This window comes from Lichenostomus cassidix, chromosome 18 (assembly GCF_008360975.1).
Source record: "Lichenostomus cassidix isolate B80296 chromosome 18, HeHo_3.0, whole genome shotgun sequence".
Taxonomy (NCBI): domain Eukaryota; kingdom Metazoa; phylum Chordata; class Aves; order Passeriformes; family Meliphagidae; genus Lichenostomus; species Lichenostomus cassidix.
In genome coordinates, this window is record NC_139498.1 from 3,462,850 (window position 1) to 3,483,470 (window position 20,621).

Below are 20,621 nucleotides of genomic sequence, written 5' to 3' on the forward strand. Positions count from 1 at the left end.
TCTCGCTACTGTTCTGGGTATATGCCCTCCTACTCCGAGGCAGTGGGGATTTCTGCCAAGAGGCTGGCGGGTCCCCTCAAAGCAGGCAGGGAAGTGCCGAGCTCTGTGGAGCTGCCCAGGGATCCCGGAGCACCGCTGCAGTGACAGCCCACCTGCGGTGCCATCGGACGGCGCGTCAGCTGCTGCCAGGGCAGACGCAGCCAAAGACGGAGCCAGTTCCCAGCAGCCATACGATCCCGTGCCAGCCTTGCTGGCAGCTGGCACAGCGTGGCGGGAGCCATTCCTGCTCAGCCATGGGAAGACTGGCGGATCCCGTTGGCGCTTCCTTCCGTAGGACACCCAGGATGGACATCCTGGCAAAGCGAGGGGCCGCAGGACAGTGGGGAGCTGGGGCAGCCCCCACCCGTGTTCCCCAGCGCCAGTGTGGTGGGGGATGGAGGGATGGAGGGATTATAGGGACGGCGTGTCTGCACGGGCCGCGCCGCCGAGGCAGCCCTGGAACGCGCGCGGTGCCCATGCAGGAGCCGTTGCCCTTTTCCCGCCCCTGAGCCGTGTACCGGGCTCCATTCCCGGGACGAGGGCCCGGCAATCCCGCCCCCGCCCGGGAGCCCTTGCGGGAGGCGGTCCGGCGGTCCCAGCGATGCGGGCGGCGCTGCGGCGGGGGCGGCTGCCCAGGCCGGGAGTGGTGCCCGGGGTGGGCCCGCCGCGGGCCGTGGACCTGCGGAGCGACACGGTGACCCGGCCGTGCGCGGGGATGCGCCGCGCCATGGCCCGCGGCGCCGTGGGCGACGACGATTACGGGGAGGACCCGACAGTGAACGGTGGGCGGAGGGGACGGGCCTCCAGTGGGGTCCCTGCCTGCAGCCCGCGGCCCGGGGGCAGCGGGATGGGGAGCCCGGAGCGGGACTGCGGGGGCAGCCGGGACCCGTGGGGTTCCCAAGCCCCTGGGCCCGCCCAGCGCCAGCCCCCCAGGACCTCCGTGTCCCCCCGCAGAGCTGCAGCGCCGGGCCGCACGGACTCTGGGGACAGAGTCAGCTCTGTTCGTGCCCACGGCCACCATGGCCAACCTCATCGCTGGTGAGTCCCGTGCCCCCAGGCTGTGGGTTGCTCCCCTTGGTCCTCCTCCCTCACGGCCCTTCTCTCCCAGTGATGTGCCACTGCCAGCGCAGGGGGGCTCAGCTGTTCCTGGGCCAGGACAGCCACTTGCACCTCTACGAGCACGGCGGGGCCGCGCAGGTGAGTGCCGCGGGCAGTCACGGTGGGCACGGTAGCACTGGCGGCACTGGTGGCACTGGCGGCAGTGCAGGCAGGGGCAGGAGGGTGGCCGCGTGCTGCCCTCCTCTGGCTGCCAGGGCCAGGCCGGGCGGAGGATCTGCTGCCACAGCATCATCTGGATTGTCCAGATTGTCCACGGGCTGCGGCACGAGTAAGGGTTGTACACACCCGATGGAGGAGACAGAGGTGCAGAGGGCTGGAACCCCTGTGCACCACGACTGTCCTGTCAGCTCCATGCTCTCCCCTGCCCCGGACACAGGTTGCTGGTGTTCATTCCCAAGCACTGCTGGATCTGCCGAATGGCACCTTCGACCTGGACCAGCTGGAGCTGACCGTCCGCGAGGCCCATGGCAGCCGGTACCACCCACGTCCTGAGCTCATCTGTCTGGAGAACACACACAGCTCCGCGGGGGGCCGGGCACTGCCCCTCACCTATCTCAGGCAGGTCAGAGCACACAGATGGTGCTGACACTGCCTGGCATGGGCAGCTGGGCCCAGCACATTGGCACTGCAGGGATGCCAGAGCTCAGAGCGTGTCTTATGGTGACACCAGATGCCCCAGGGGTCCCTCCCAAACCAGCTGCCCCTCTGACCTCCAGGTCCGTGGGCTTGCAGACCGTTACGGGCTGCGGGTGCACATGGATGGCGCACGACTGATGAATGCAGCAGTGGCCCAGGGTGTGGAGCCAGCTCAGATTGCCCAGCACTGTGACTCTGTGTCCCTCTGCTTCTCCAAGGTGTGCTTGTATGGGGAGGTGTCCCCAGGGCAGGCAGGGGCCAGCACAAGCTGGAGCCTTGCCCTTGTTTTCAGGTGTTGGACTAAGCACCTCCTGTCCCCAGGAGCAGTAGCTGTCCCCAGGATAGCTGGGGTGACCCCATTGATGGCTCTGCAGGGCCTGGGTGCTCCGTCTGGTGCGGTGCTGGCAGGGTGCAGGGAGTTTGTCGCCGAGGCCTGGCGTATGCGGAAGCTGCTGGGCGGGGGGATGCGGCAGGTGGGAGTGCTGGCAGCCGCTGCCCTCCTCGGGCTGCAGCACGCGGAGGTGACACTGCGCAGAGACCATGACAATGCCCGGCGCTTTGCGGAAGGTACCTCAGGGCCCCTTGGTGTGCTGGGATGTAATAGCACACTTGGCACTGCCCAGCAATACCGTGGTAATGGTGGCTTGGGCATCATCCCTGGATGACCACACTGGGTCTCCAGCCAGGTGAAGATGCTGCTGGGATCCTCACCTGGCTGGAGTGCCAGGATCATGCCATGACTGTCCCCCTGTTGCCCTCAGTGACCCTGGTACCACGTGGGGGAAGAAAGGGCTCCCCTTCAGCCAGAATCTGGGGCAGGGCTGGGACAGGTGGCCTCTTCCAGGTAGCTGGGCAGTGAGCTTGCACCACCTTGGCCTCCCACAGGTATCCATGTGCTAGACTCTCCCCTCTGGTCCATCAACCTGGCAGCAGTGGAAACCAACATTGTGATGGTGGATGTCAAGTGGGCCTGGCCATCTCCTGCTGAGCTCTGTGACCGCCTGCGTGCTGTCAGCGAGGAGGAGGTGGCCGAGACTGGGCAGGCTGTCAGTGTCTTGCTGCTCCCCTGGTCGGCACAGACTGTGCGCGCTGTCTGGCACCGCAATGTCTCAGCCCATGACACTGAGCTCGCAAGGAGAAAGCTGGAGTTTGTGGCCAGGAAGTGCCAGGAGGAACTGGCTTTGGGACTGCATCCAACTCCTCCAGGCACCAGGGGAGCCTGAGCTTTCTCCCAGCCCCACAGCTGCAGCAGTTAGGCAGCCTGAAGCAAGGACTGGGACCAGCCCCTTTGTGCTCCAGATGTGTTCCCAGCCATCTGAAACTTGACATCAGCCCTCACAGGCAACCTGACAAATCAGCTTGAGCCCAGCCCAGCACAGACTCCAGCCCTTGAGGCAGTCACTGCACAAAATAAACATGTTTTGGTGGTACTGTAGCTGTGCAGAATGGTTTTTTTCCTAAAATGTGCTCTTCTCCTGGCTCCGCAGCAGGGACATCATCACGGCTAAAGTGTCCATGAAGTGATAAATGCTCCTGAAGGCATGGAATAATCAGCCACAGGACCAGGGCTGCTGCACAGCAACACTAAGGTTTTTGTCTGGCCAAGAATGTCCCAGGAGCATGAGCCCAGCTTGGCCCAGATGGTTCTGTCACTCCCATTCCCAGAAGCTTATGTCATTCCAGTCCCACAGTGGCAGGTGGGCTCCCCAGGCTTCCCTTTCATGTTCTGGGTCAGCAAGTCCCAGAACTCTGCACTGGAAGAAGCGATTCCCTCAGCAGCAGTGCACTCACTGGCTCCCTGGGAAGCACTACCCCAGGCAGCAGTGTTTCCCATTTTATTTTGCATTGCCAATGTGAAGTTTAAAGGACACGGAGGGAACCAACTTCATGATCCAGTTGCCCAGACAGAGCCTTGCAGCCCTCAGTCCCCTGCACTCCAGCAGGCAGGAACACCCCAGGGAAGGGGCACCAGCCTAGGCTAGGCTGAGTGGGGAGGGCATGGTGGGGGTCTGAGACAGTGGCTGCCCTGTGTTGGAGCAAGGAGGGAGCAAGCAGGATGCCAGATGGCTGTTGCCACCACACAGGGCCATGGTCCCCATCTGTTTGCTTCTGACATGCCATCATGCTCTCAAAATCATGTTCAGAATCACCTGGGATGAGGAACCAAGCCCTGTGAGCAGCCCCTGACCCTGCACCTCCCCACAGAGAGGTGGCAGCCAGCCCTAAGCCCACTTCATCCATCTTGGCACAGCCCTCCTACCTACCTGAGTGAGGACATAGCTGTCCTCTGACAGCTTCTCAATGACATCAAAGTGATCCACACCAGCCAGATCCAGCAGAGAGACAGACCAGCCAGCTGTGCGCAGGGCCTGTGGAGAGAATGGTGTGGGCAGGATGGACCCCAAACTCCACCTGCCCTGGACAGAGCAGCAGGAATAATGTCTTGGCAAGGACTGGTGTCCTCCAGTGAGCTAGAAACTGCTCTGGTCCAGCACAGAAGCTCTTCATCCCGGCTGGGCAGGTTGGTGAGGGCTGGCTGGAGCAGTGTCCCCATCAGAGCCAGACAGGGTACTGCTCGAGCTCACCTAGCCATGATCCTGCGACTGCATGATGCTCACCTGGCGGTACTCCTGCAACTGCCTGGTGCTCACCTGGCTGTACTCCTGTGACTGCCTGCGAAACTCTGGGGAGTCATGCTGGGCCACAGCCACGAGCACCTCACAGGCTGCTGGCACTGCTGGGGTGATATGTCTCATGGGGCTGTTCCTCTGGGCCACCTCCCTGCAAGAGTCACCCCAGTGGTAGCTGACACAGCCCTTCGCTCCGAGAGCACCCATGCCCTCAGCTGGACTCACCAGCCAGGGCAGACACAGGGGCAGAGTGGCCACTGCCATTCGCCTGCCTGCGCTCTGTCCCGATGGCTGTCTCCACACCGTGTGGGCTCACCAGCTCATGTTCAGAGCATCATTCACATAGGTGTGCAGGATGGGCTCCAGGTCATACACGCCGCTCACCAGCACTGCTCCTGAAGGCAGAGGCACTGGCAGGTGAGGAGCTGTAGCCTAGGTGGCTCCCACAGGCCTGGAGACCTCATCATGGATTGGCTGAGGCTCAAAAGCTCCATAGCCTTGTCCCAGGTACTGAGACCAGTTCTCCTCCAAACCCTGTTCTGGGACGTGGCAACACTACCTTTGATATCTGGCACCACTTGGAATTCTGTCCAGTCCGTGGATAGCACCATGGCTGCCAGGTGGGCCCCTGCCGAGTGGCCACACAAGTAAATGCCTCTGGAAGGAGGGAGGAATGAGCCAGTAGGAGGGAGCAACTGAGAGGGACACCTGGGGACACCTAAGGACATTTTAATCCATGCAGAGGAGGTGGCGATCAGCTGCTGCCTTGTGCAGTGACAGGGATCATGGCCACAGGCACTGTCCAGTGCTTGGACCAAGGCACTGTCCCAAAAAGCCTTTGCCCCAGCACAGGCCTTGTTTGCCTGCCCAGCCACTCTCATGATCAAACTCCCACCCAGGAGCTGCCCACCTGATCCTGGGGTACTGCTTCACCAAGAAGACAAGGCTGCGGCGCACCTGCAGCACCATGGAGTCCACGTCGCCTGGACAGAGGGCAGGGTTAGAGGGCGCTGGGTCATACAGGCAGCTGCAGCCTCCATAGGGCAGCACCCACCTTTAGGGGCTATGTCGTAGCCCACTGCCACCACCGCCACCCCCTGCGACACCAGCGGGAGGGCTGCAAACCCTGAATCGTCCTTACTGAGGGAGAGAGATGCTGACAGGCTGTGGGAGCCGGGGGCTGCAGGGCCAGCTGGGGACTGGTCAGACCCCGTGTACCCAGAGCAAGTCCCAGTGCCAGGAGAAGGGATCAGTAAGTGTTGGTGAGGGGATCCCTTTCCGAGGAATCCCACACCCACAGTCCACCTCACCTCAAGCACTGCCAGTATCCGCCATGGATGTAGACAAGAACCGGGAAGGCTGTGCAGCACAGGGGGAAGATGAGCAGGGGATCCAGCCCCTGCCCACTCCCGTCCCCACCACCCCCATCACTCACTTCCAGAAGGGTCCGTGGGAAAATAGATGTCCAGCTTCTCCCCGTCCCCCTTACCATAGGGGACGTGCAGCGAGGTCTGCGCGCTGGCCCGGGCCCGTTCGGTTCCTGCGGGGTGGGAGGCAGTGGAGCACGGGGCTATAGCACGGAGCGCAGCCCCTCTCCCGGCGCCCCACGTTCCCCACCTGCTGCCATCACCGCAAAGTGCGCGTCGATGATGGTGTCCCGGTCGAGGCGGGGGGACCAGCGACTGGGAGAGTACTGGTCCTCCAGCGCCTGCGGGGAGGCAACGGGGCAGCGGCGGGGGCAGCGGCGCCGGGGGCCGGGCGAAAGCCCCCACCCCGCGGCCCGAACGAGAACCGCACTCTGCCCACCCGCGGACCCTGCCTCGGGGTCTCTACCTCCGCGGACATGTCCCGCCACCCGCCCATACTGCAGCCGCTCCTCCCGGTGTCGCTCCCGGTGTCGCTCCCAGTGTCCGCCCGGCGCCCCTTGCCCGCTCGGGGGCGGGGCCAAAGCCCGGCGGCCGGGACAACCCGCTCCCATTGGTCGCCCAGGAGGCGAGGCAGGAGAATGGGGCGGGGCCAGAGCCCGGGGGCGGGGCCAGACGGTGGGCCCGCGGCCAGAGCCCGGGGGCGAGGCCTCCCCTCCTATTGGCCATACGGGACACGGAAGGCGGAGCCGGCGGGCAGAGGAAAATAAGAATTTTGGCGCACTTAACCCCATTGGGCAGCGCTGCGGCGCGGGGACGTAAGCCCTTTCGCGACTGGCTGGCGCTGTGGCGCGTGGGTGCGAGGCCTCCTCCGATTGGCTGAGGTGGTCGTGCCGGAGCGCCGCGCGCGGGCTCAAGCCGTCAGTCCGCCATGAACTGCCTGACGGTTCCCGGTGTCCACCCCGGCTCCCCTAGCCGGCCCCGCGGGCAGATACAGGTACGGCATCGCCCTGCGCCACGGGCTTGGGGGCAGATACAGGTACCACCCCCGGGCACCGATGTGGGGGGCGGATAAAGGTAAGGCACCGCTCCCGTGCATCGGGCTGGGGGCAGATGCGGATAGGGTACCACCCTGGGCATGAGCTGGGGGGCAGATATAGATGCCGCCGTGGCTCACCGGGCTGAGGGGCCGGGGGCCGTATCGGCACTGGGTGGAGCCAGGGCTTCCCGTTGACCCACTGTTCTGACCCCACCGTTCTGCCCTTAGGTGATCTTCGGACCCATGTTCTCCGGGAAGAGGTAGGCACGGAGCGGAGGGGCCAGGGCGGGCCCGGGGCGGGGGGCACGGGAAGGAGCCGAGGCTGAGGCCCGCTGACCCTGTGTCTTGCAGCACGGAGCTCATGCGGCGCGTGCGGCGGTTCCAGCTCGCCCAGTACCGGTGTCTGCTGGTGAAGTATGCCAAGGACACACGCTACAGCTCCTCCGGGGTCTCCACACACGACAGGTGAGTTCCCGGGGCAGAAGGACACCCCACTTCCATGTGGCTGCCTGGCCTGTCCGGCTCACTCCCTCTCTGCACACAGGAGCACCATGGAGGCCTTGCCTGCCGGGCTCCTCCAGGACGTTTACCAGGAGGCACTGGGTGCTGCCGTCATTGGCATCGATGAGGGCCAGTTCGTAAGTGCATGGCTGGGGTGGGTTTGCTGGGCTCTGCGGGACACAGGCTGCTCGGCACACCCTGTGCAGACCAAGATCTGAGTCCTTGTGGGAGGGGGTGAGAAGAAATGCCCCGGGGCAGTTTGATACAATTGTATTGTGCTTGACTGCAGACAGAGGATGGCGGGACTAGAGTCCATTTCACAGACAGGGCACATGTTTCTGATTTTCCTTGTTCCTGGTGCTGCTCTCTGGGCATGTGCTGTGGGGATGTGAAGCCAAGTATTGCCCCCTATCCCTGTTTATGCTGTGCCTGTACCCCCTCCAGTTCCCAGACATTGTGGAGTTCTGTGAGATGATGGCCAACACTGGGAAAACTGTCATCGTTGCTGCTCTGGATGGGACTTTCCAGAGAAAGGTAAAACACTCATTTTGGTACAGTAGTTGCTTTGGGACCCTCGTGGAACCCACCCAGCAGCATCTTCCCTGCTGTCTCGCACAGGCCTTTGGGAACATCCTGAACCTGGTGCCGCTGGCGGAGAGCGTGGTGAAGCTGAACGCTGTGTGCATGGAGTGCTTCCGGGAGGCCTCCTACACCAAAAGGCTGGGAGCAGAGCGGGAGGTGAGTTCCCTTGGAACAGAAACTGCTTCACCTTGCCAGTCCTGCTGGTCCAGAGAGATTCCCTCGGGGGAGTTGGGCTCTGCAGTCACTCTCTTGAATTTCCCTGCCAGGTTGAAGTGATTGGAGGAGCCGACAAGTACCACTCTGTGTGCCGAACCTGCTACTTCTGCAAGAGATCACAGCAGCCTGGGCCAGAGAACAAGGAGAACATGCCTCTGGGCCTGAGGCAGCTGGAGACAGCCTCTCGGAAGATCTTCACTTGACTGGTGGGAAAATGGAGAAGGGAGCTCGGTGCTCTGGCTCATGGGCACCAGGTCTGCCTCTGTCTACTTTTAGCAAACTGTTCAGTGCTTCAGCCCTCCCTACCCAACCTCCACTGCTCCCCGCACTGAGTGCCACAACTGAGGACCCACCAGGCCTGATGCTGGGAGAAGCTGAAGTAGAAGCTTGGCTAGTGTGAGTTCCCATCTCAGAACGCAGGGAGAGACGAGCATAGTTACTGATGCTGCCACAACACACGTCCTGGGGCACTGCACATCGTGCCAGGCCACAAGGCTTCTGCTGCTTGCCAGCTCTCCCAGTGCTCTAAGCATGCTCAGGCTGGGATAGTGCTGGCACTGGTGCCTGTGAATGCAGCCCTTCTCTCTCGTGCACTGTTGCTAAATTCCAGGTTTCTCAAGACAATGTACAGCCATTAGTATTTTAAATGCAATTTTTAGTTTCCTTTGAGGCAACTTGTCCCTTGTCACAGAGCTGTAGCACAGCTTTTAAACTGACACACCTGGCAGCCCAGCCCTGGGCAGACCATTGGCCTCTGCCAGCATCCTCACTTGTGTTACTGCCTTATTAATTATTGCATTATTGTTGAAACAGAAGAAGGTGAAGGAAGGCCAGACTCAGCCTAGCAGCTGACTCTTCTGAGATGTTGAATTTCAAAGGACTGGCTATGTTCTTGCAGGCTGTGACAGAGTCTTTTGGAAGAACTGGTCCCAGGAAGATCTTCCAAATTCAGGGCAGTTTTTCTCAGGTTTAAGGTTGGTGCTGCCACTTTGGTGCTATGTAACCTGTGAGGGGTTTGGAGGCTCAGGGTTTCATCTACCAAGATTTGGACAATTATTCAGAGTGAAGATCCAGCTACTTGGCAAAGGTGCTCTCCTGAGGAGCTGGTTCTCCACTCTAGTCATGTCTCTTGCTCCCTCCTCAGCCTTCCAAAATTCTTTGAGGCTGACTCACTCTGCTCTAAGCTGACTGAAGGATCCTCTTCCCTCTTTGTTCGACTCAGCTTCTGGAAGGTCTTTGCTTCCTTACTCCCCACAAAAGTGGTTTTTCCTGGAAACCAGCATCCACAGGCTCTGAGCAGTAGCTCTTTGTTCTGGCCAGGCCAGACCTCTGCATCTGCATTAAGGGTTGGCTGTTTGCCTGTGCCCTGGAAGGCTCCAAGAGCTGCCTGAACCCCCACTGCTGCCCTTGTGTTACAGGTGAGAATTACTGTACACACAAGCAGTCCGGTACCAGGCCCAGGCTTTTCACCCAGGGCTGGGGAAAGCACTGCTGCTGCTGCTTTAGATTAATAAATAACTTAATGAACCTCTGTGTGTGTGTTTTCTAGCAGAGCATTCTGCTGAATTCTCCTGGCCATAACCAGTGAGACAGCACAGGCTGGTCACTGCAGTGGTCACAGGATGGGAGGGGCCACTCGTAGGCCTGGTGTTGGAGCTCTACTCAAACCAAGGACCATGAGGAGAGTGGCCTAAAAATAGCCACCAGCATGAGTGTGCTGTTTGCAGCACAGCAGTTGGCAGGGGCTGTGCTGCCCCGCCTGGCACCCCTAGCCCTCCAGGGGGAGAGAGCAGGAGCCTTTTCTGCTTCCCCAGACAAAAAGCACGTGGTGGCTCACATGGTGGCTTGGTGAAAAAGTTTATTTCAACCCTACAGTGACAACTACTTAAACACTGGCCCCAGCAGTGACAGCCCACATGACTGCCAGGAACAGCTTTACCACAGCACAGCAGCAAACACAACCTGAGACAATGGCCCCGCAGGCACCTGGCATGGCTGGAGTGCAGGCAGGAGCCACAGGCAGTGTGCAGGAGCACAGCCTCGCATCGGCAGAGGCAGCACTCAGGGAGGCACGCAAGGGAAAGTAAGAGCTCCAGGACTTTCCTCAGCTGGAGCAGCCATGGCCCTGCTGAGGGATCTCAGCATTCACTGCTCCCACAGATCCCAAACTGCATCATCCAAGCACCAGCAGCTCTAGTGCAGGCTGGGGGAAGGCACAGCGTGGTATTAGAGAAGGGGGCTTTGGCAATAGCTCACCCAGAAGCAGCAGATGAGGGAAGGCACAGGAAGCCAGCGCAGGCAGGAGGTGGGCCCAGCTGTGCTATGGCAGTGAGAGACGGCACTTGGGGGAATGCAGCCAGCAGGACTGAAAGGCACTGGAGAGAGGATGGGCCAGGGCAAGGTACGGGGGCAGAGCCTGGCCAGGGTTGGGGGTGTGAACCACATCCCCCTGCCAAGGCACCACAGCAAGACCAGAAGCTCGTCCATGCCAGGACTGTCCACACACTCAACCTCCTGCAGCTGCACTGCTCACCCAGCAGCTGCAAACCACCATGTACCAAATCACCCACCACACTGGGCTCTGGACCTTCTGCTGAGGAGCTCAGCTCCAGCACCAGGACCAGGCCCCTCCTGCGCCCTGTGAAGAAGCCCAGTCACCTTCACACAAAGCAGCCATCACCCTCCTGCCCCACCATCCCCTCCAAGTCACAGAACCCTCCCCTCCACCCCACAGAAGGAATTGCACTGGTACAGCTGTCCTGTGGGCACCATCCAGGGCTCAGTACACTGGTGGTGGCTGATACCCCTCCGGGGCCTCCGCTGTGTGGGTGAAGGGTGGCTGCTGGTAGCTCTCATGGCTGATGTTGGGATAGCTGGAGTAGGGAGTCGAAACCTCTGGGCTGGGGTCGACATAGCTTTGAACAAAGTCCTCCACCCCCATTTTGTACCTCTTGTAAGCGAAGGTGAGCAGGAGCCCCTGCAGAGAGGAGGGAGCAAGAGCATCAGGACCATTCATTCCAGGCTGTGCAGTGCAGGGGGTCCCTTTGCGCTCCCTCCAAGTGGGGCAGGGTGGTTCACTTACCCAGGAGAAGATGGAGAAGAAGCTGAAGGTGATGGCAGCACGGGCAGAGTCTGCCCCAATGTACACCTCTTCAGCCCGTGTCCAGGACCATTGGTTGGTCAAGAAACAGAAGCCAATGAACCATAGGAAGGTCCAGACACCTGTGGGGGGAAATGGCATGAGGGGTCAGGGCTGGTCCTGCTGCTCCTGGGCAGGTCCTCAGGCCAGACCTTGCTCCCTGCTCCACTGTGAGGGCTGGCGCAGGCACTTGGCCAGGGGCAGCCACTCCTCGGAGCGCTCAGCAGCAGAAGCAGCAGCAGCAGCGCGTGGCCTGCGGGCAGCATGCCAGACGGGAGCGACTCCCTTCGCCAGGCACCGGCAGCCACGTCACGGGACAAGGCGGCCATTGTGGCAGCAACAGAAGCCACAGCCCTGACCCGCGCCCCTGGTACCTGAGAAGCCGAGGTCGGCCAGGACCAGGTACTTGCGGTCGGTGGTGTTGCTGATCTGAGGGAAATAGACGTCCACCATGAAGAAGAAGATGCAGGCGAGGAAGGCGAGGACGCCGATGCCGATGCCGTAGCGACAGGCATCCTCGTTGTGGTTGAAGACGCAGAAGAGCCGGGGGTCTTCGGCCAGGCTCGTGTAGCCATCCCCGACCAGGCAGGCGAACACGATCAGCGCAAAGACCTGCGGGGCGGAGCCGGTGTCCGGTGGGCGGCACCGAGGCGACAGGGGCCCTTCGGGGGCTGCTCGTGCCAGAGGGCGAGGGGCACCGGCCTGGGGCGGGGGAACGCCGTCCCGGCGGAACTCGCCCGGCCCCGCCCGGCCCCGCACGCCCCGACTCACCGCGCTGACGATCCGCGCCACCACCTGCGGCTGCTGCACGAAGCGAACCAGGTCGAAGGCGCCGCCGGCCTTGGCCGCCCCGTAGGCGCCTCCGCCGCCCTCCATCGCGCTCCACCGCCGCTCCTGCGCGGCACCGCCCCGGGAGGGCCGGGCCGGGCGGTCCGGCGGCCGCGGGACGGGGCGGGGCGGGCTTGGTCCGGCAGGACGGGGGCTCCCCCGCCCGGGCATAGAGCGCCGCGCTGGTCCCGCATCGTATCCTGGTGCCCCGCTCCGTCCCTCCTTCCGCCCCGGTGGAACGGCAGACGGGGAAGCACTGGCCCCACGCCCCGGCCGCCGACAGGTCCCCGTGAGCGCGACCGAGGGGAATGGGGGCTTTTGAGGGGCTCCCGCCGCCCCCGCCCGGTACCGGGAGGCGGCAGGAGGGATGGGATGGACTGGGCTCGGTAGCCCCCGCTCTCCCCGCGGATGCGCACCCACTCGACAGTAGGCGGCGGGAGCTCCGGGGAGAATCCCGTCAGTTCCCGGTATCGGGACGAGCGGGGTCTAACAGGGAGCCCTTGGGTGGCCACCTGCCCCAAACAGCCTTAGCCCGCCCCGGGGAGGAGCTGCGGAGCCCGAGGGCGGTGGAGGAGGGAGAACAGGGGAGGAAGGAAACGGCACTGGGAGGAGGAAGGCAGTGCGGGACACGGGGTCTCTGCTCCGACGTGTTCTCCTAGCGCCGGCCCGGACCCTTCCCGAGCCGAGCTCCGGGACTGCTGCTCAGAGGCTCTGTCTCTGCCCCGGCAGGTCCCGGGACGGCGGGCGGAACTCGCTCGACGGCAGTACCGCCCCATCCGCCCTCTCTTCCTTTCTAACGCCGGGTTGGGCAGGGCCCGGGGCTAGTCCCGGTGTAGCCCCGCAAACTCCGCGATCTCGCCTGCCCCCGACCTCGCACGCAGCGCCTTCTGCTCCATGCCCCGTCCTTCAGGCCGGCAGCGCTGGGGAGCCGCGGAAACCGGGGGAGCCGTGGTAAGCGGCGGCTGGTGGGGGCCGGGACCAGTGACGCCTCTCCGCTCACCACGGCAGGGCTCGTGTAGGAAGGAGCCGCTCGGTCCCGCAGGATGTCCCAGCCGCCCTCCATCACCCTCCACGTCCCCGAGGGCACCGAGAGCGATGGGTGAGTGCGACCCCCCACCACTGCCCTGCCGTGCCCTGGGTCCTGCATCCCCGGGGCACGAGGCTATGACCCCGTGCCCTGCAGGCACCAGGTGCCCGTGCCACCATGTCCCTGTATTCCTGCAGCCAGGAGCCCAGTCCAGACAACGAGAGCGCCCTGCACACCTCCTTCCACCAGCTCATCATGGAGCAGAGCAGCTTGATCGAGGCAGGTTTGGAGCTGGAGTTGCAGGAGAGGCACAGAGGTAAAGCACTGCAGTCACAGCCAGGGCAGGCCAGGGGCAGTGTGTGTGCCCAGGGCCATCCCCCAGCCCTGACCCTGCCTGGGCCAGCTGTGTCGCCCATCAATGCTGTGGCCAAAGCATTCTTAGGAGCCTGCTGATGCCTTGGCCAGTGCTGAGCTGGGCAGTCCAGGGCAGACCAGATCTTGGAGACACAGAAAGTGTCCCTGGAGAAGGGGGCACTCTGGGAAGAGCACACACTAGGGCATACACCTGGCCTTTGTGCTGGAACAGAGCACAAAGGGATGAGCCACGAGTGCTCTGCATCCTGCCTTCTCCCTCCCAGAGTCCCCAGTCTTCTTGGATACTCCAGATGCCCATGCTGTGGCCTGGCCAGAGCCCGGGCAGGGTGAGGAGCACCCCAGCTACTCCTCTGCCTCCCTGCAGATCTTGGCCAGCATGCCCAGCCGCACTATCGGTAGGTGCCCCCCACTTTCCCACCCTTCCCCAGCTCCCAGAGCCTCTCAGAGAGCTCTCACCTGCCCTGCTCTTCCGTGGCCACCCAACCGCTGCTCTGCTGTGGTCCACAGGACGCAACCGTGGGGCCATCATCTCCCAGTACTGCAACCGCACAGCCCAGCTGCGGCGCCGGCGCAACCGCCCACCCCTGCAGCAGCTTTGCCGCGCAGCACGGCCCAGCCTGCGCCAGTACGACCTGGAGACTGACCCCACCGAGGCCACATTGCAAGGTGAGGGTCCCCCAGAGTGTGGGAAGGTAGTGCTGGCCGCTGTCCCTACGCTGGGTTTGGGACAGGCATGCCATGACCTGGGTGGCCATGTCCCACTGAGCCCCTTGTACCCTAGAAAAGCGGAGCCTGCTGGTGAAGGAGCTGCTGAGCCTCTCACCCAGCCAGTGCAACCACATGCTGCTCACCATGCCCCTCAGCCTGGCAGAGAAATGCATCCTCCGGTAGGTCCCCTTCTGTCAGCCATAGCCAGGCAGGACTCCCACAGCAGGAGCCGTCCCAGGACCTGTGGTACCCTCTGACACCCTTCTCTGCTGAGCAGGCAGCAGCTGAGCAGGCAGAGGGACCCCCTGAGGGAGGTTGTGACATCGAAGCGCAGCCATCACCGGGCCACCTTCTCACCCTGTGGTTGGTCCAAGGTCTACGTCATCCTTGTAAGTCAGGGGCACAGGTCTGCACAGAGGCTGTGAGGGCTCCAGTGCAGGCTCCAGCCCCAGTGATCTCCCCATTTTCCTCTCTCCAGAGCTGCCGAGGTCTCTGGTACAGGCTCCTCTCCCTGCTCCGCACTGCACAGCCCTGGCACTACACCCTGAAGCAGATCAGTGGTCGCTTTGGCTCCAGTGTCCTCTCCTACTTCCTTTTCCTCAAGACGCTCCTTGTGTTCAACTTCTTTTCATTCCTCATCCTCCTGGCCTTTGTGGTGGTCCCGCAGGCTGTGTACCCCCCTGCATCAGTCAGCCCTCAGCCCTTCACCAGCCTCGAGCTCCTCACAGGAGCGGTAAGCATGGCCCAGGCACGCCCAGGTCAGGGGCTGCTCCAAGCCTGGGGGCCCCACTTTCCCACTGCGGTAATACCCCAGTTTTTGCCCTCACACAGCCTGGGCCCCAGGACCACCAGTGCTGTGGATGCACAAGGAGGTGCTGCCCCAGCCCAAGGCTCTGTGTCCCTGAGGCTGACACAGAGGTATCAGGCTGAGCAGGAAGCTGCAGGCACTGCTGAGGTCACTGTGGGCCCCATTGTGCTTTCCTGCAGGGCTACTTCACACGCTCACTGTTGTACTACGGCTACTACAGCAATGTCACCCTAAATGACCCCTGTGCCTCCAGTCCCAAGGGCAGTGAATGCCCCGTCACAGCCCTCGTGCTCCCATACAACTTGCCACTGGCCTACCTGTCCAGCGTTGGGGTCTCCTTCCTTGTCACCTGCGTCCTGCTGGTGTACAGGTGGGTCAGCAGCACCTGTGGCATTGCCAGTCTTCCCCTTCACCCAGCCCCAATCCCTGATGCCCTTCACCTCGCTGCAGTGTGTCCCGCTCTTTCCGGGAGAGCGTGGGAAGCTCCACAGGGAACTTCACCATCAAAGTCTTCTGCGCCTGGGACTTCAAGGTGATCCAGAAGCGCTCGGTGAAGCTGCAGTGCGAGAACATCTGCACCCAGCTGAAGGTGAGGAGCTGGGCAATACAAAACACCTGAGACCCCAACCTTGCACCAGTGCTTTGTCCGTCCCCCCTCGGGCTCCTGCTGCACTGCAGCAGGATGAAACCTTGCTCCGGACCCAAAGCAGGCTTGGCAGCTCTGCCACTGCTCTCTTCCAGGAGCTGCTGGTGGAGCAACGCTCCCTTTCCCGCTCCCGGAGCTGCTGCCAGCGCCTGGGGCACTGCATCATAATGCTGCTGGCCTGGGTCCTGGCACTGGGCTCCGTGTTGGGCTGTGCGCTGGCTGTGCACTATTTCTCGGAGCACATGGATATGGTGAGTGCCCTGGGGTTGGAGGGACAGGGCTGGGATACTGGGGAGAGAGGCAAAGATAACCCCACTGCAGCTCTGCTCCCAGCCTGGACATTTGCTGCTCTCCCCAAGTACACCACACCTGGCTGCCAACAGCTCTGCTCTCACCCTGGAATCTGCTCACCAGGTTCTGCAGGAGCAACAAGCACAGGGCAGTGGCAGATGGCAGCAAGAAGCCATTCTGCTGATCGTGCCCCTTGTGGTGTCCCTCCTCAATGCGTTGATGCCCCACCTGTTCAACTTGCTGGCAATGTGGGAGAAGCAGGACTCCCCTGTGACACAGGTCTACGTGGCAATCTTCAGGTGGGCTGGCTGGGACTGTGGTGGAGGGAGCATCCTGCACCTGCACCCATGGCAGGCAGGGAGGCTTTGGGGCCAGGCACCTCATCAGTGGGGCTCAGCCCCTCCATCCCCTGGGCTCAAGGGATTCTGGCACTGCTCCTGCTCCCCAGGAACCTCATCCTGAAGACGACGGTTCTCGTCCTGCTGTGCTCCCAGTGGCTCAACCGGAGTGTTATCTGCTCGACAGAGGAGGTCAGCATCACTGCTCCAGGGCCATGCAGGGCATGGGGAAAGAGATGAGCTTTAGGGTTCCTCCTAACCCAAACTATTCTGTGATTCTATGCCACCTTTGATTGTCTCCCCAGTGCTGGGAGACATGTGTCGGGCAGGACCTGTATCGCTTCATGGTGATGGATTTCGTATTCACCTTGCTGCACACGCTCTTCGGGGAGCTGATCTGGAGGTAATATGCCCCAAGACATGTCACCCCACCAGTGTGGCATCCCTGCGCCATCCCAGCTCTCCAGTGCACCCAGGCTCTGCTGCCATTGGAGGGGGAACGTGAGATGCGAAGGTCCTCCAAGGCAGTGTGGCAGCAGAGTTCTACTCCTCCACAGGCTAATCCTGGAGAAGAGGTTGAAGAGAAAGCAGAGGCCAGAGTTTGATATCGCCCGAAACATGCTGGAGTTGATCTATGGGCAGACCTTGACCTGGTGAGATGTTTCTGCCTGGTGTGACTCCTTCCTTTGCTGGCAAATACCTTGTAGTCCTCAGGAGCCCTGTGGGTGCTGCAGGTGTGCCCACCATTGTCTCCCCTGGGGTTCAGACCCGAGCAAGCTCATCTTTCCCGTGCTCCCAGGTTGGGCATTCTCTTCGCTCCGCTCCTGCCAGCTGTGCAGATGTTGAAGCTGCTGCTGTTGTTCTATATCAAAAAGGTGTGATTCCCCCCACTCCCTGCAACTCCCCCTGGGGTGACACTGCAGTGATCACCATCAGCCTCTGCTGCAGCAATGGTGCCACATGGATCGGCCTTGTCCTGGTGGGACTGAGTCGGGGTTGCTGGGGACAGGGCATCCCCGAGCTCCCTCAGCTCCCAGTGGTTGGGAGAGAGGGAACAACAGGGTGGGGGGCTGCTCTCCAGGGGTTGGCACCCACAGGACACTGCTCCCTGTCCACAGACCAGCCTGATGTGGAACTGCCAGGCCCCCAGCAAGCCCTGGCAAGCGTCGCGCATGAGCACCATATTCATCACCCTGCTATGCTTCCCCTCCTTCCTGGGTGCAGCTGCCTTCCTCTCCTACACCATCTGGTCGTGAGTACCCACGAGGCCACAGCTCAGAGCACAGGACACCTGGCTGCCTGGAGAAGGAGGGGTTGAGGAGACCTTGGCCCCTGTCCTTGTCATTCCCAGCTGCTGGTCTGTGCCCTGAGCTGTGCCCACTTCCTCCAGCTGTTCTTGGCGCAGGATACAGGGATGAGGACCCCATTATCCAGCCCTGGGAATGCTGGGGACAGTGAGGCTAGGTCCTTGCAGGGCTGGACATCTGAGACAGGCAGTGCCTTGGGCTGGGGGCAGCAGTTCCTGGGCTGCCCATTGCTCTGAATGTCCTGTTGGTCTATTTGCTCAGGGTGCAGCCATCAGAAATCTGTGGTCCCTTCCGGGGGCTGGAAACCATCTACAAATCAGGGAAGGGGTGGGTGCCAGTGCTGGAGAAGTCCAACCCCAACATCACCTGGTTTGCCTGGGTCTACCAGCACCTGTTGGAGAACACCTGCCTCCTGTTCTTCGCATCCATGGTCCTGTTGTGAGTATGGACCTGAGCCCAAGGCTGAACCCTGGGCCCTCGCTTGGGGTCTGTAACAGCTGTGAGTGGGGCTGGGAGGCAAGGTGTCAGTCCAGAGCGCTGTGCCAAGAGCACAGTGTCCCTCAGCTTCCTGCCTGGCTGCCACCATCCCATCCTGCTGTTGTTGCAGAGCTGTGACCTACTTCAACATCCAGGTAGTGAGAGGCCAACAGAGGGTCATCTGCCTGCTCCAGGAGCAGATTGCCTATGTGCGTGAGTGCTGCCCCTGCTCATCCTGGCTGCTTCACAGCCTGGTCCAGCCCCAGGTCTGCCAGTTTGGGCTCTGGCTCCAGCAGCACTGCCACTTGGCCACCCCACTGCTGCTCACTGCACTGTCTCTGATGTTGCAGGAAGGGAAAGATAAGAGATTTCTCATTCAGAAGCTTCACTCTGTTTACAAGCAGAGACACAGACGTTCCTGAATCCCAGGTGAGGCCAGCATGGACAGTGAAGAGGGGCTGCCAGGGTACCCAGAGCTTGCCCAGGTGCACTGATGCTGCTCTGCCTGTCCCAAGGGATGCATGATCCTTGGTGCTGCTCTGGCCCAGGGACATGGAGGGGGATGGAGGCAGGTCTGGGACAAGGATCAGGAGGGAGATGGGGACACTTAGAGTCTCCTCTCCGACATGGGATCTTAGGGTCTGTCTGTACTCTTAGTGTCGTGCTCCACAGGAAGGAGTGGAATGAGATGGACTCTGCTTGCAGCTGGGACTGAATATGTTCATCACAACACAGCGCTGGAAGCTGGGAGACCATGGAGTGCTGGGGAAGATCCTTTCCTCTTGCCATGGCCGAGGACCCATTGGGACATATCAATGGGAATGCTGCATCACAGGGATGTAGGTGCTTCTGCTGCCTGGAGTTGCTGGGATGCAGCAGGTACAGGACCAGGACTGCTGTCACACTGCAGGGCACAGCTCCATCCAGAACTGTCTCGCCAGCACAGCCCTGCTCCGTGGGTAGTCACTACTTGCAGAAAACAGCTCTTCAACTTTCCATCCTACCAATGTGCCCGGGGCTGTTTTCAGGATCCTTTGGAGACCATGGAGCTTTCTCCACAACTCCCTTCACACTGCCTAGGGGCAGCAAGTATGGAGCCAGCAGCTGCCAGGCATGGACCTAGCTCCAGCCTAGTGCCTGGCTCACCAGGAGAGCAACTGGCTGATTCCAATCCCACAGACAAGGTCACTGGGCCACCCCCAGCAGCCCTGCACCCGCTGCACTGGCTGGTGGGACAGACTTGGAAGAATCACTGTGGTGCTGAGTGCTGGGCTGGGCAGGGACCCTGCAGGCTCAAGCTGATGTGGCTCATTAAAGTACTGCTGCACAGGAGGGCTCTGGCTGATGTCTGTACCTGTTGGGCTGGAAGCAGGCAGGTGGGGCTGGTGTGTCAGTGCTGTTTGTGGTGGTGACTCAGCTGTGTCACGGTGTGCTCAGGCTCCCTGGCACCACGTGCTTTCCCATGGGGCTGCCTAGGGCAGAGCACAGTTCAGCTCACACTGCTGGAGCAAACGCCACTGCCACCCCACTTGCCACTCACCATCATGTTGCAATGTCTGCAGCCTGCGGCACCAAGAGCCACTCCCCTCCATGTCATGCCGCTGGCAGCTCCAGTCCGTGTGATGGCAGCTGCCCTGGTGCCACAGCACCGAGTGACCCAGGGTTGGGTGTGTCACGGCACGTGCCAGGCACGGCAGCCCCCAGTACTCTGTGATTTGGCACAGGGGCTGCTGGGTGAGGCTATCAGCACAGACAGACACTGGTGTGGGCACTGGGCAGGTTCTCTATCCAGCCCCAACCCTTCCTGGGGTGTGTTAGGAACTAAGCATTGCCAGCAAATCAAGAGAGGTGATCCTGCCCCTCTGCTCATCCCTGGTGAGGCCACATCTGGAGTGCTGTGTCCAGTTCTGAGCTCCTCATGACAAGAGGGACATGGAACTCCTGGAGCAGGTCCAGCAGAGTCTACAGGGATGATTAAAAGACTGAAGCATCTCTCTAATGAGGACAGGCTCAGGTAGCTGGGCCTGTTCAGCCTTGAGAAGACTGAGAGGGGACCTCATTGTCTTTCAGCAGGGAGGTGTCAGGATGGACCAGGCTCTGCTCTACAGTGCCCTGCAATGGAACAAGAAGCAACATGCAGAAACAGATGCACAGGAAGTTCCACCTGAATACGATCCAGCTGCATCCCCTCCAACTCAGCATATTCTATGATATTCTATTAGAAAGAACTTCCCTGTGTGGGTGACTGCACACTGGAACAGATGATGTGGACACTTGTTACAGCTTGTGAGACATCTGACTGAAGCACCCCAGTCACTGGGCTTGCCCCAGCTGCTGACACCCACCCAGGTCACCCAGTCCTTCCACACCTTCCCGCAGGTCACCCCACTGTGCTGGGCTGGCATGAGGCCCACAGAGCCAGAGCTGCTGGCAGGAGCCCCAAGTGCACTCAGTCTTAAATCCAAGAGGCCTTACCTGCCTTTGATTTTTTATGTGCTGCAGCAACCCCTCCTGTGCCCAGAGGTGCCAACAGGATCTGCCTTCTGTGGCT

General features: G+C 61.5%; 5 protein-coding genes across 10 annotated transcripts; 3 read left to right on the forward strand and 2 right to left on the reverse strand.

Moving 5' to 3' along the window:
- Positions 1-588: 588 nt before the first annotated feature.
- Positions 589-3,224, forward strand: LOC146429450 (uncharacterized). Its single transcript, XM_085077524.1, is given in 7 exon segments — positions 589-821; positions 994-1,099; positions 1,101-1,236; positions 1,535-1,720; positions 1,875-2,012; positions 2,169-2,361; positions 2,680-3,224. Coding segments are annotated over 7 exon segments (1,278 nt in total). The 5' UTR covers positions 589-640; the 3' UTR covers positions 3,018-3,224.
- Positions 3,225-3,571: 347 nt separating this feature from the next.
- On the reverse strand, positions 3,572-6,412 carry AFMID (arylformamidase). 3 transcript variants are annotated; one of them, XM_085077527.1, is made up of 11 exons: positions 6,258-6,397; positions 6,042-6,132; positions 5,860-5,964; positions 5,735-5,783; positions 5,479-5,564; positions 5,335-5,407; positions 4,984-5,081; positions 4,741-4,819; positions 4,446-4,575; positions 4,059-4,163; positions 3,572-3,944 (listed from the first exon to the last, which is right to left on the reverse strand). In XM_085077527.1, exons 1-11 carry the CDS (start codon positions 6,285-6,287, stop codon positions 3,915-3,917), a joined length of 876 nt encoding a protein of 291 aa, XP_084933653.1. In that variant the 5' UTR covers positions 6,288-6,397; the 3' UTR covers positions 3,572-3,914. The 3 variants fall into 3 exon arrangements, with proteins under 3 accessions (XP_084933653.1, XP_084933651.1, XP_084933652.1); XM_085077525.1 differs by having other exon boundaries at positions 4,984-5,132; XM_085077526.1 differs by lacking the exon at positions 6,042-6,132 and having other exon boundaries at positions 6,258-6,412.
- Positions 6,413-6,578: 166 nt separating this feature from the next.
- On the forward strand, positions 6,579-9,653 carry TK1 (thymidine kinase 1). The gene is made up of 7 exons (XM_085077536.1): positions 6,579-6,785; positions 7,056-7,087; positions 7,179-7,292; positions 7,372-7,465; positions 7,773-7,862; positions 7,947-8,066; positions 8,177-9,653. Exons 1-7 carry the CDS (start codon positions 6,720-6,722, stop codon positions 8,327-8,329), a joined length of 669 nt encoding a protein of 222 aa, XP_084933662.1. The 5' UTR covers positions 6,579-6,719; the 3' UTR covers positions 8,330-9,653.
- A 314-nt stretch (positions 9,654-9,967) lies between these two features.
- On the reverse strand, positions 9,968-12,264 carry SYNGR2 (synaptogyrin 2). The gene is made up of 4 exons (XM_085077535.1): positions 12,037-12,264; positions 11,640-11,877; positions 11,209-11,348; positions 9,968-11,103 (listed from the first exon to the last, which is right to left on the reverse strand). Exons 1-4 carry the CDS (start codon positions 12,262-12,264, stop codon positions 10,906-10,908), a joined length of 804 nt encoding a protein of 267 aa, XP_084933661.1. The 3' UTR covers positions 9,968-10,905.
- Positions 12,258-19,402, forward strand: TMC6 (transmembrane channel like 6). 4 transcript variants are annotated; one of them, XM_085077533.1, is made up of 21 exons: positions 12,258-12,382; positions 13,102-13,192; positions 13,318-13,436; positions 13,759-13,890; positions 14,003-14,161; positions 14,277-14,382; positions 14,481-14,592; positions 14,682-14,936; positions 15,191-15,381; positions 15,462-15,600; positions 15,753-15,908; positions 16,072-16,247; positions 16,397-16,478; positions 16,592-16,689; positions 16,844-16,939; positions 17,086-17,161; positions 17,405-17,538; positions 17,855-18,031; positions 18,201-18,279; positions 18,421-18,499; positions 18,728-19,402. In XM_085077533.1, exons 2-20 carry the CDS (start codon positions 13,137-13,139, stop codon positions 18,490-18,492), a joined length of 2,415 nt encoding a protein of 804 aa, XP_084933659.1. In that variant the 5' UTR covers positions 12,258-12,382; positions 13,102-13,136; the 3' UTR covers positions 18,493-18,499; positions 18,728-19,402. The 4 variants fall into 4 exon arrangements, 3 of the variants coding, with proteins under 3 accessions (XP_084933659.1, XP_084933658.1, XP_084933660.1); XM_085077532.1 differs by having other exon boundaries at positions 12,297-12,382; positions 13,004-13,192; XR_014855571.1 differs by lacking the exon at positions 12,258-12,382 and having other exon boundaries at positions 12,986-13,192; positions 18,201-18,283.
- Positions 19,403-20,621: the final 1,219 nt, after the last annotated feature.

Bases quoted from the DNA above. Each gene is read 5' to 3' on its own strand.
- TK1 (XM_085077536.1), top strand. From the start codon at position 6,720: ATGAACTGCCTGACGGTTCCCGGTGTCCACCCCGGCTCCCCTAGCCGG. The intron at 7,466-7,772 runs GTAAGTGCATGG...TACCCCCTCCAG, and splicing joins GCATCGATGAGGGCCAGTTC to TTCCCAGACATTGTGGAGTT. The intron at 8,067-8,176 runs GTGAGTTCCCTT...TTTCCCTGCCAG, and splicing joins GGCTGGGAGCAGAGCGGGAG to GTTGAAGTGATTGGAGGAGC.
- TMC6 (XM_085077533.1), top strand. From the start codon at position 13,137: ATGTCCCAGCCGCCCTCCATCACCCTCCACGTCCCCGAGGGCACCGAG. The intron at 15,909-16,071 runs GTGAGTGCCCTG...TCTGCTCACCAG, and splicing joins TCTCGGAGCACATGGATATG to GTTCTGCAGGAGCAACAAGC. The intron at 16,479-16,591 runs GTCAGCATCACT...TTGTCTCCCCAG, and splicing joins TTATCTGCTCGACAGAGGAG to TGCTGGGAGACATGTGTCGG.
- SYNGR2 (XM_085077535.1), bottom strand. From the start codon at position 12,264: ATGCCCGGGCGGGGGAGCCCCCGTCCTGCCGGACCAAGCCCGCCCCGC. The intron at 11,878-12,036 runs GTGAGTCGGGGC...TCCGCCCCGCAG, and splicing joins TGGCGCGGATCGTCAGCGCG to GTCTTTGCGCTGATCGTGTT. The intron at 11,349-11,639 runs GTACCAGGGGCG...TTCCCCCCACAG, and splicing joins GGCCGACCTCGGCTTCTCAG to GTGTCTGGACCTTCCTATGG.
- AFMID (XM_085077525.1), bottom strand. From the start codon at position 6,287: ATGGGCGGGTGGCGGGACATGTCCGCGGAG. The intron at 6,133-6,257 runs GTAGAGACCCCG...GCCTCCCCGCAG, and splicing joins GGCGGGACATGTCCGCGGAG to GCGCTGGAGGACCAGTACTC. The intron at 5,565-5,734 runs GTGAGGTGGACT...TCTCTCCCTCAG, and splicing joins GGATACTGGCAGTGCTTGAG to TAAGGACGATTCAGGGTTTG.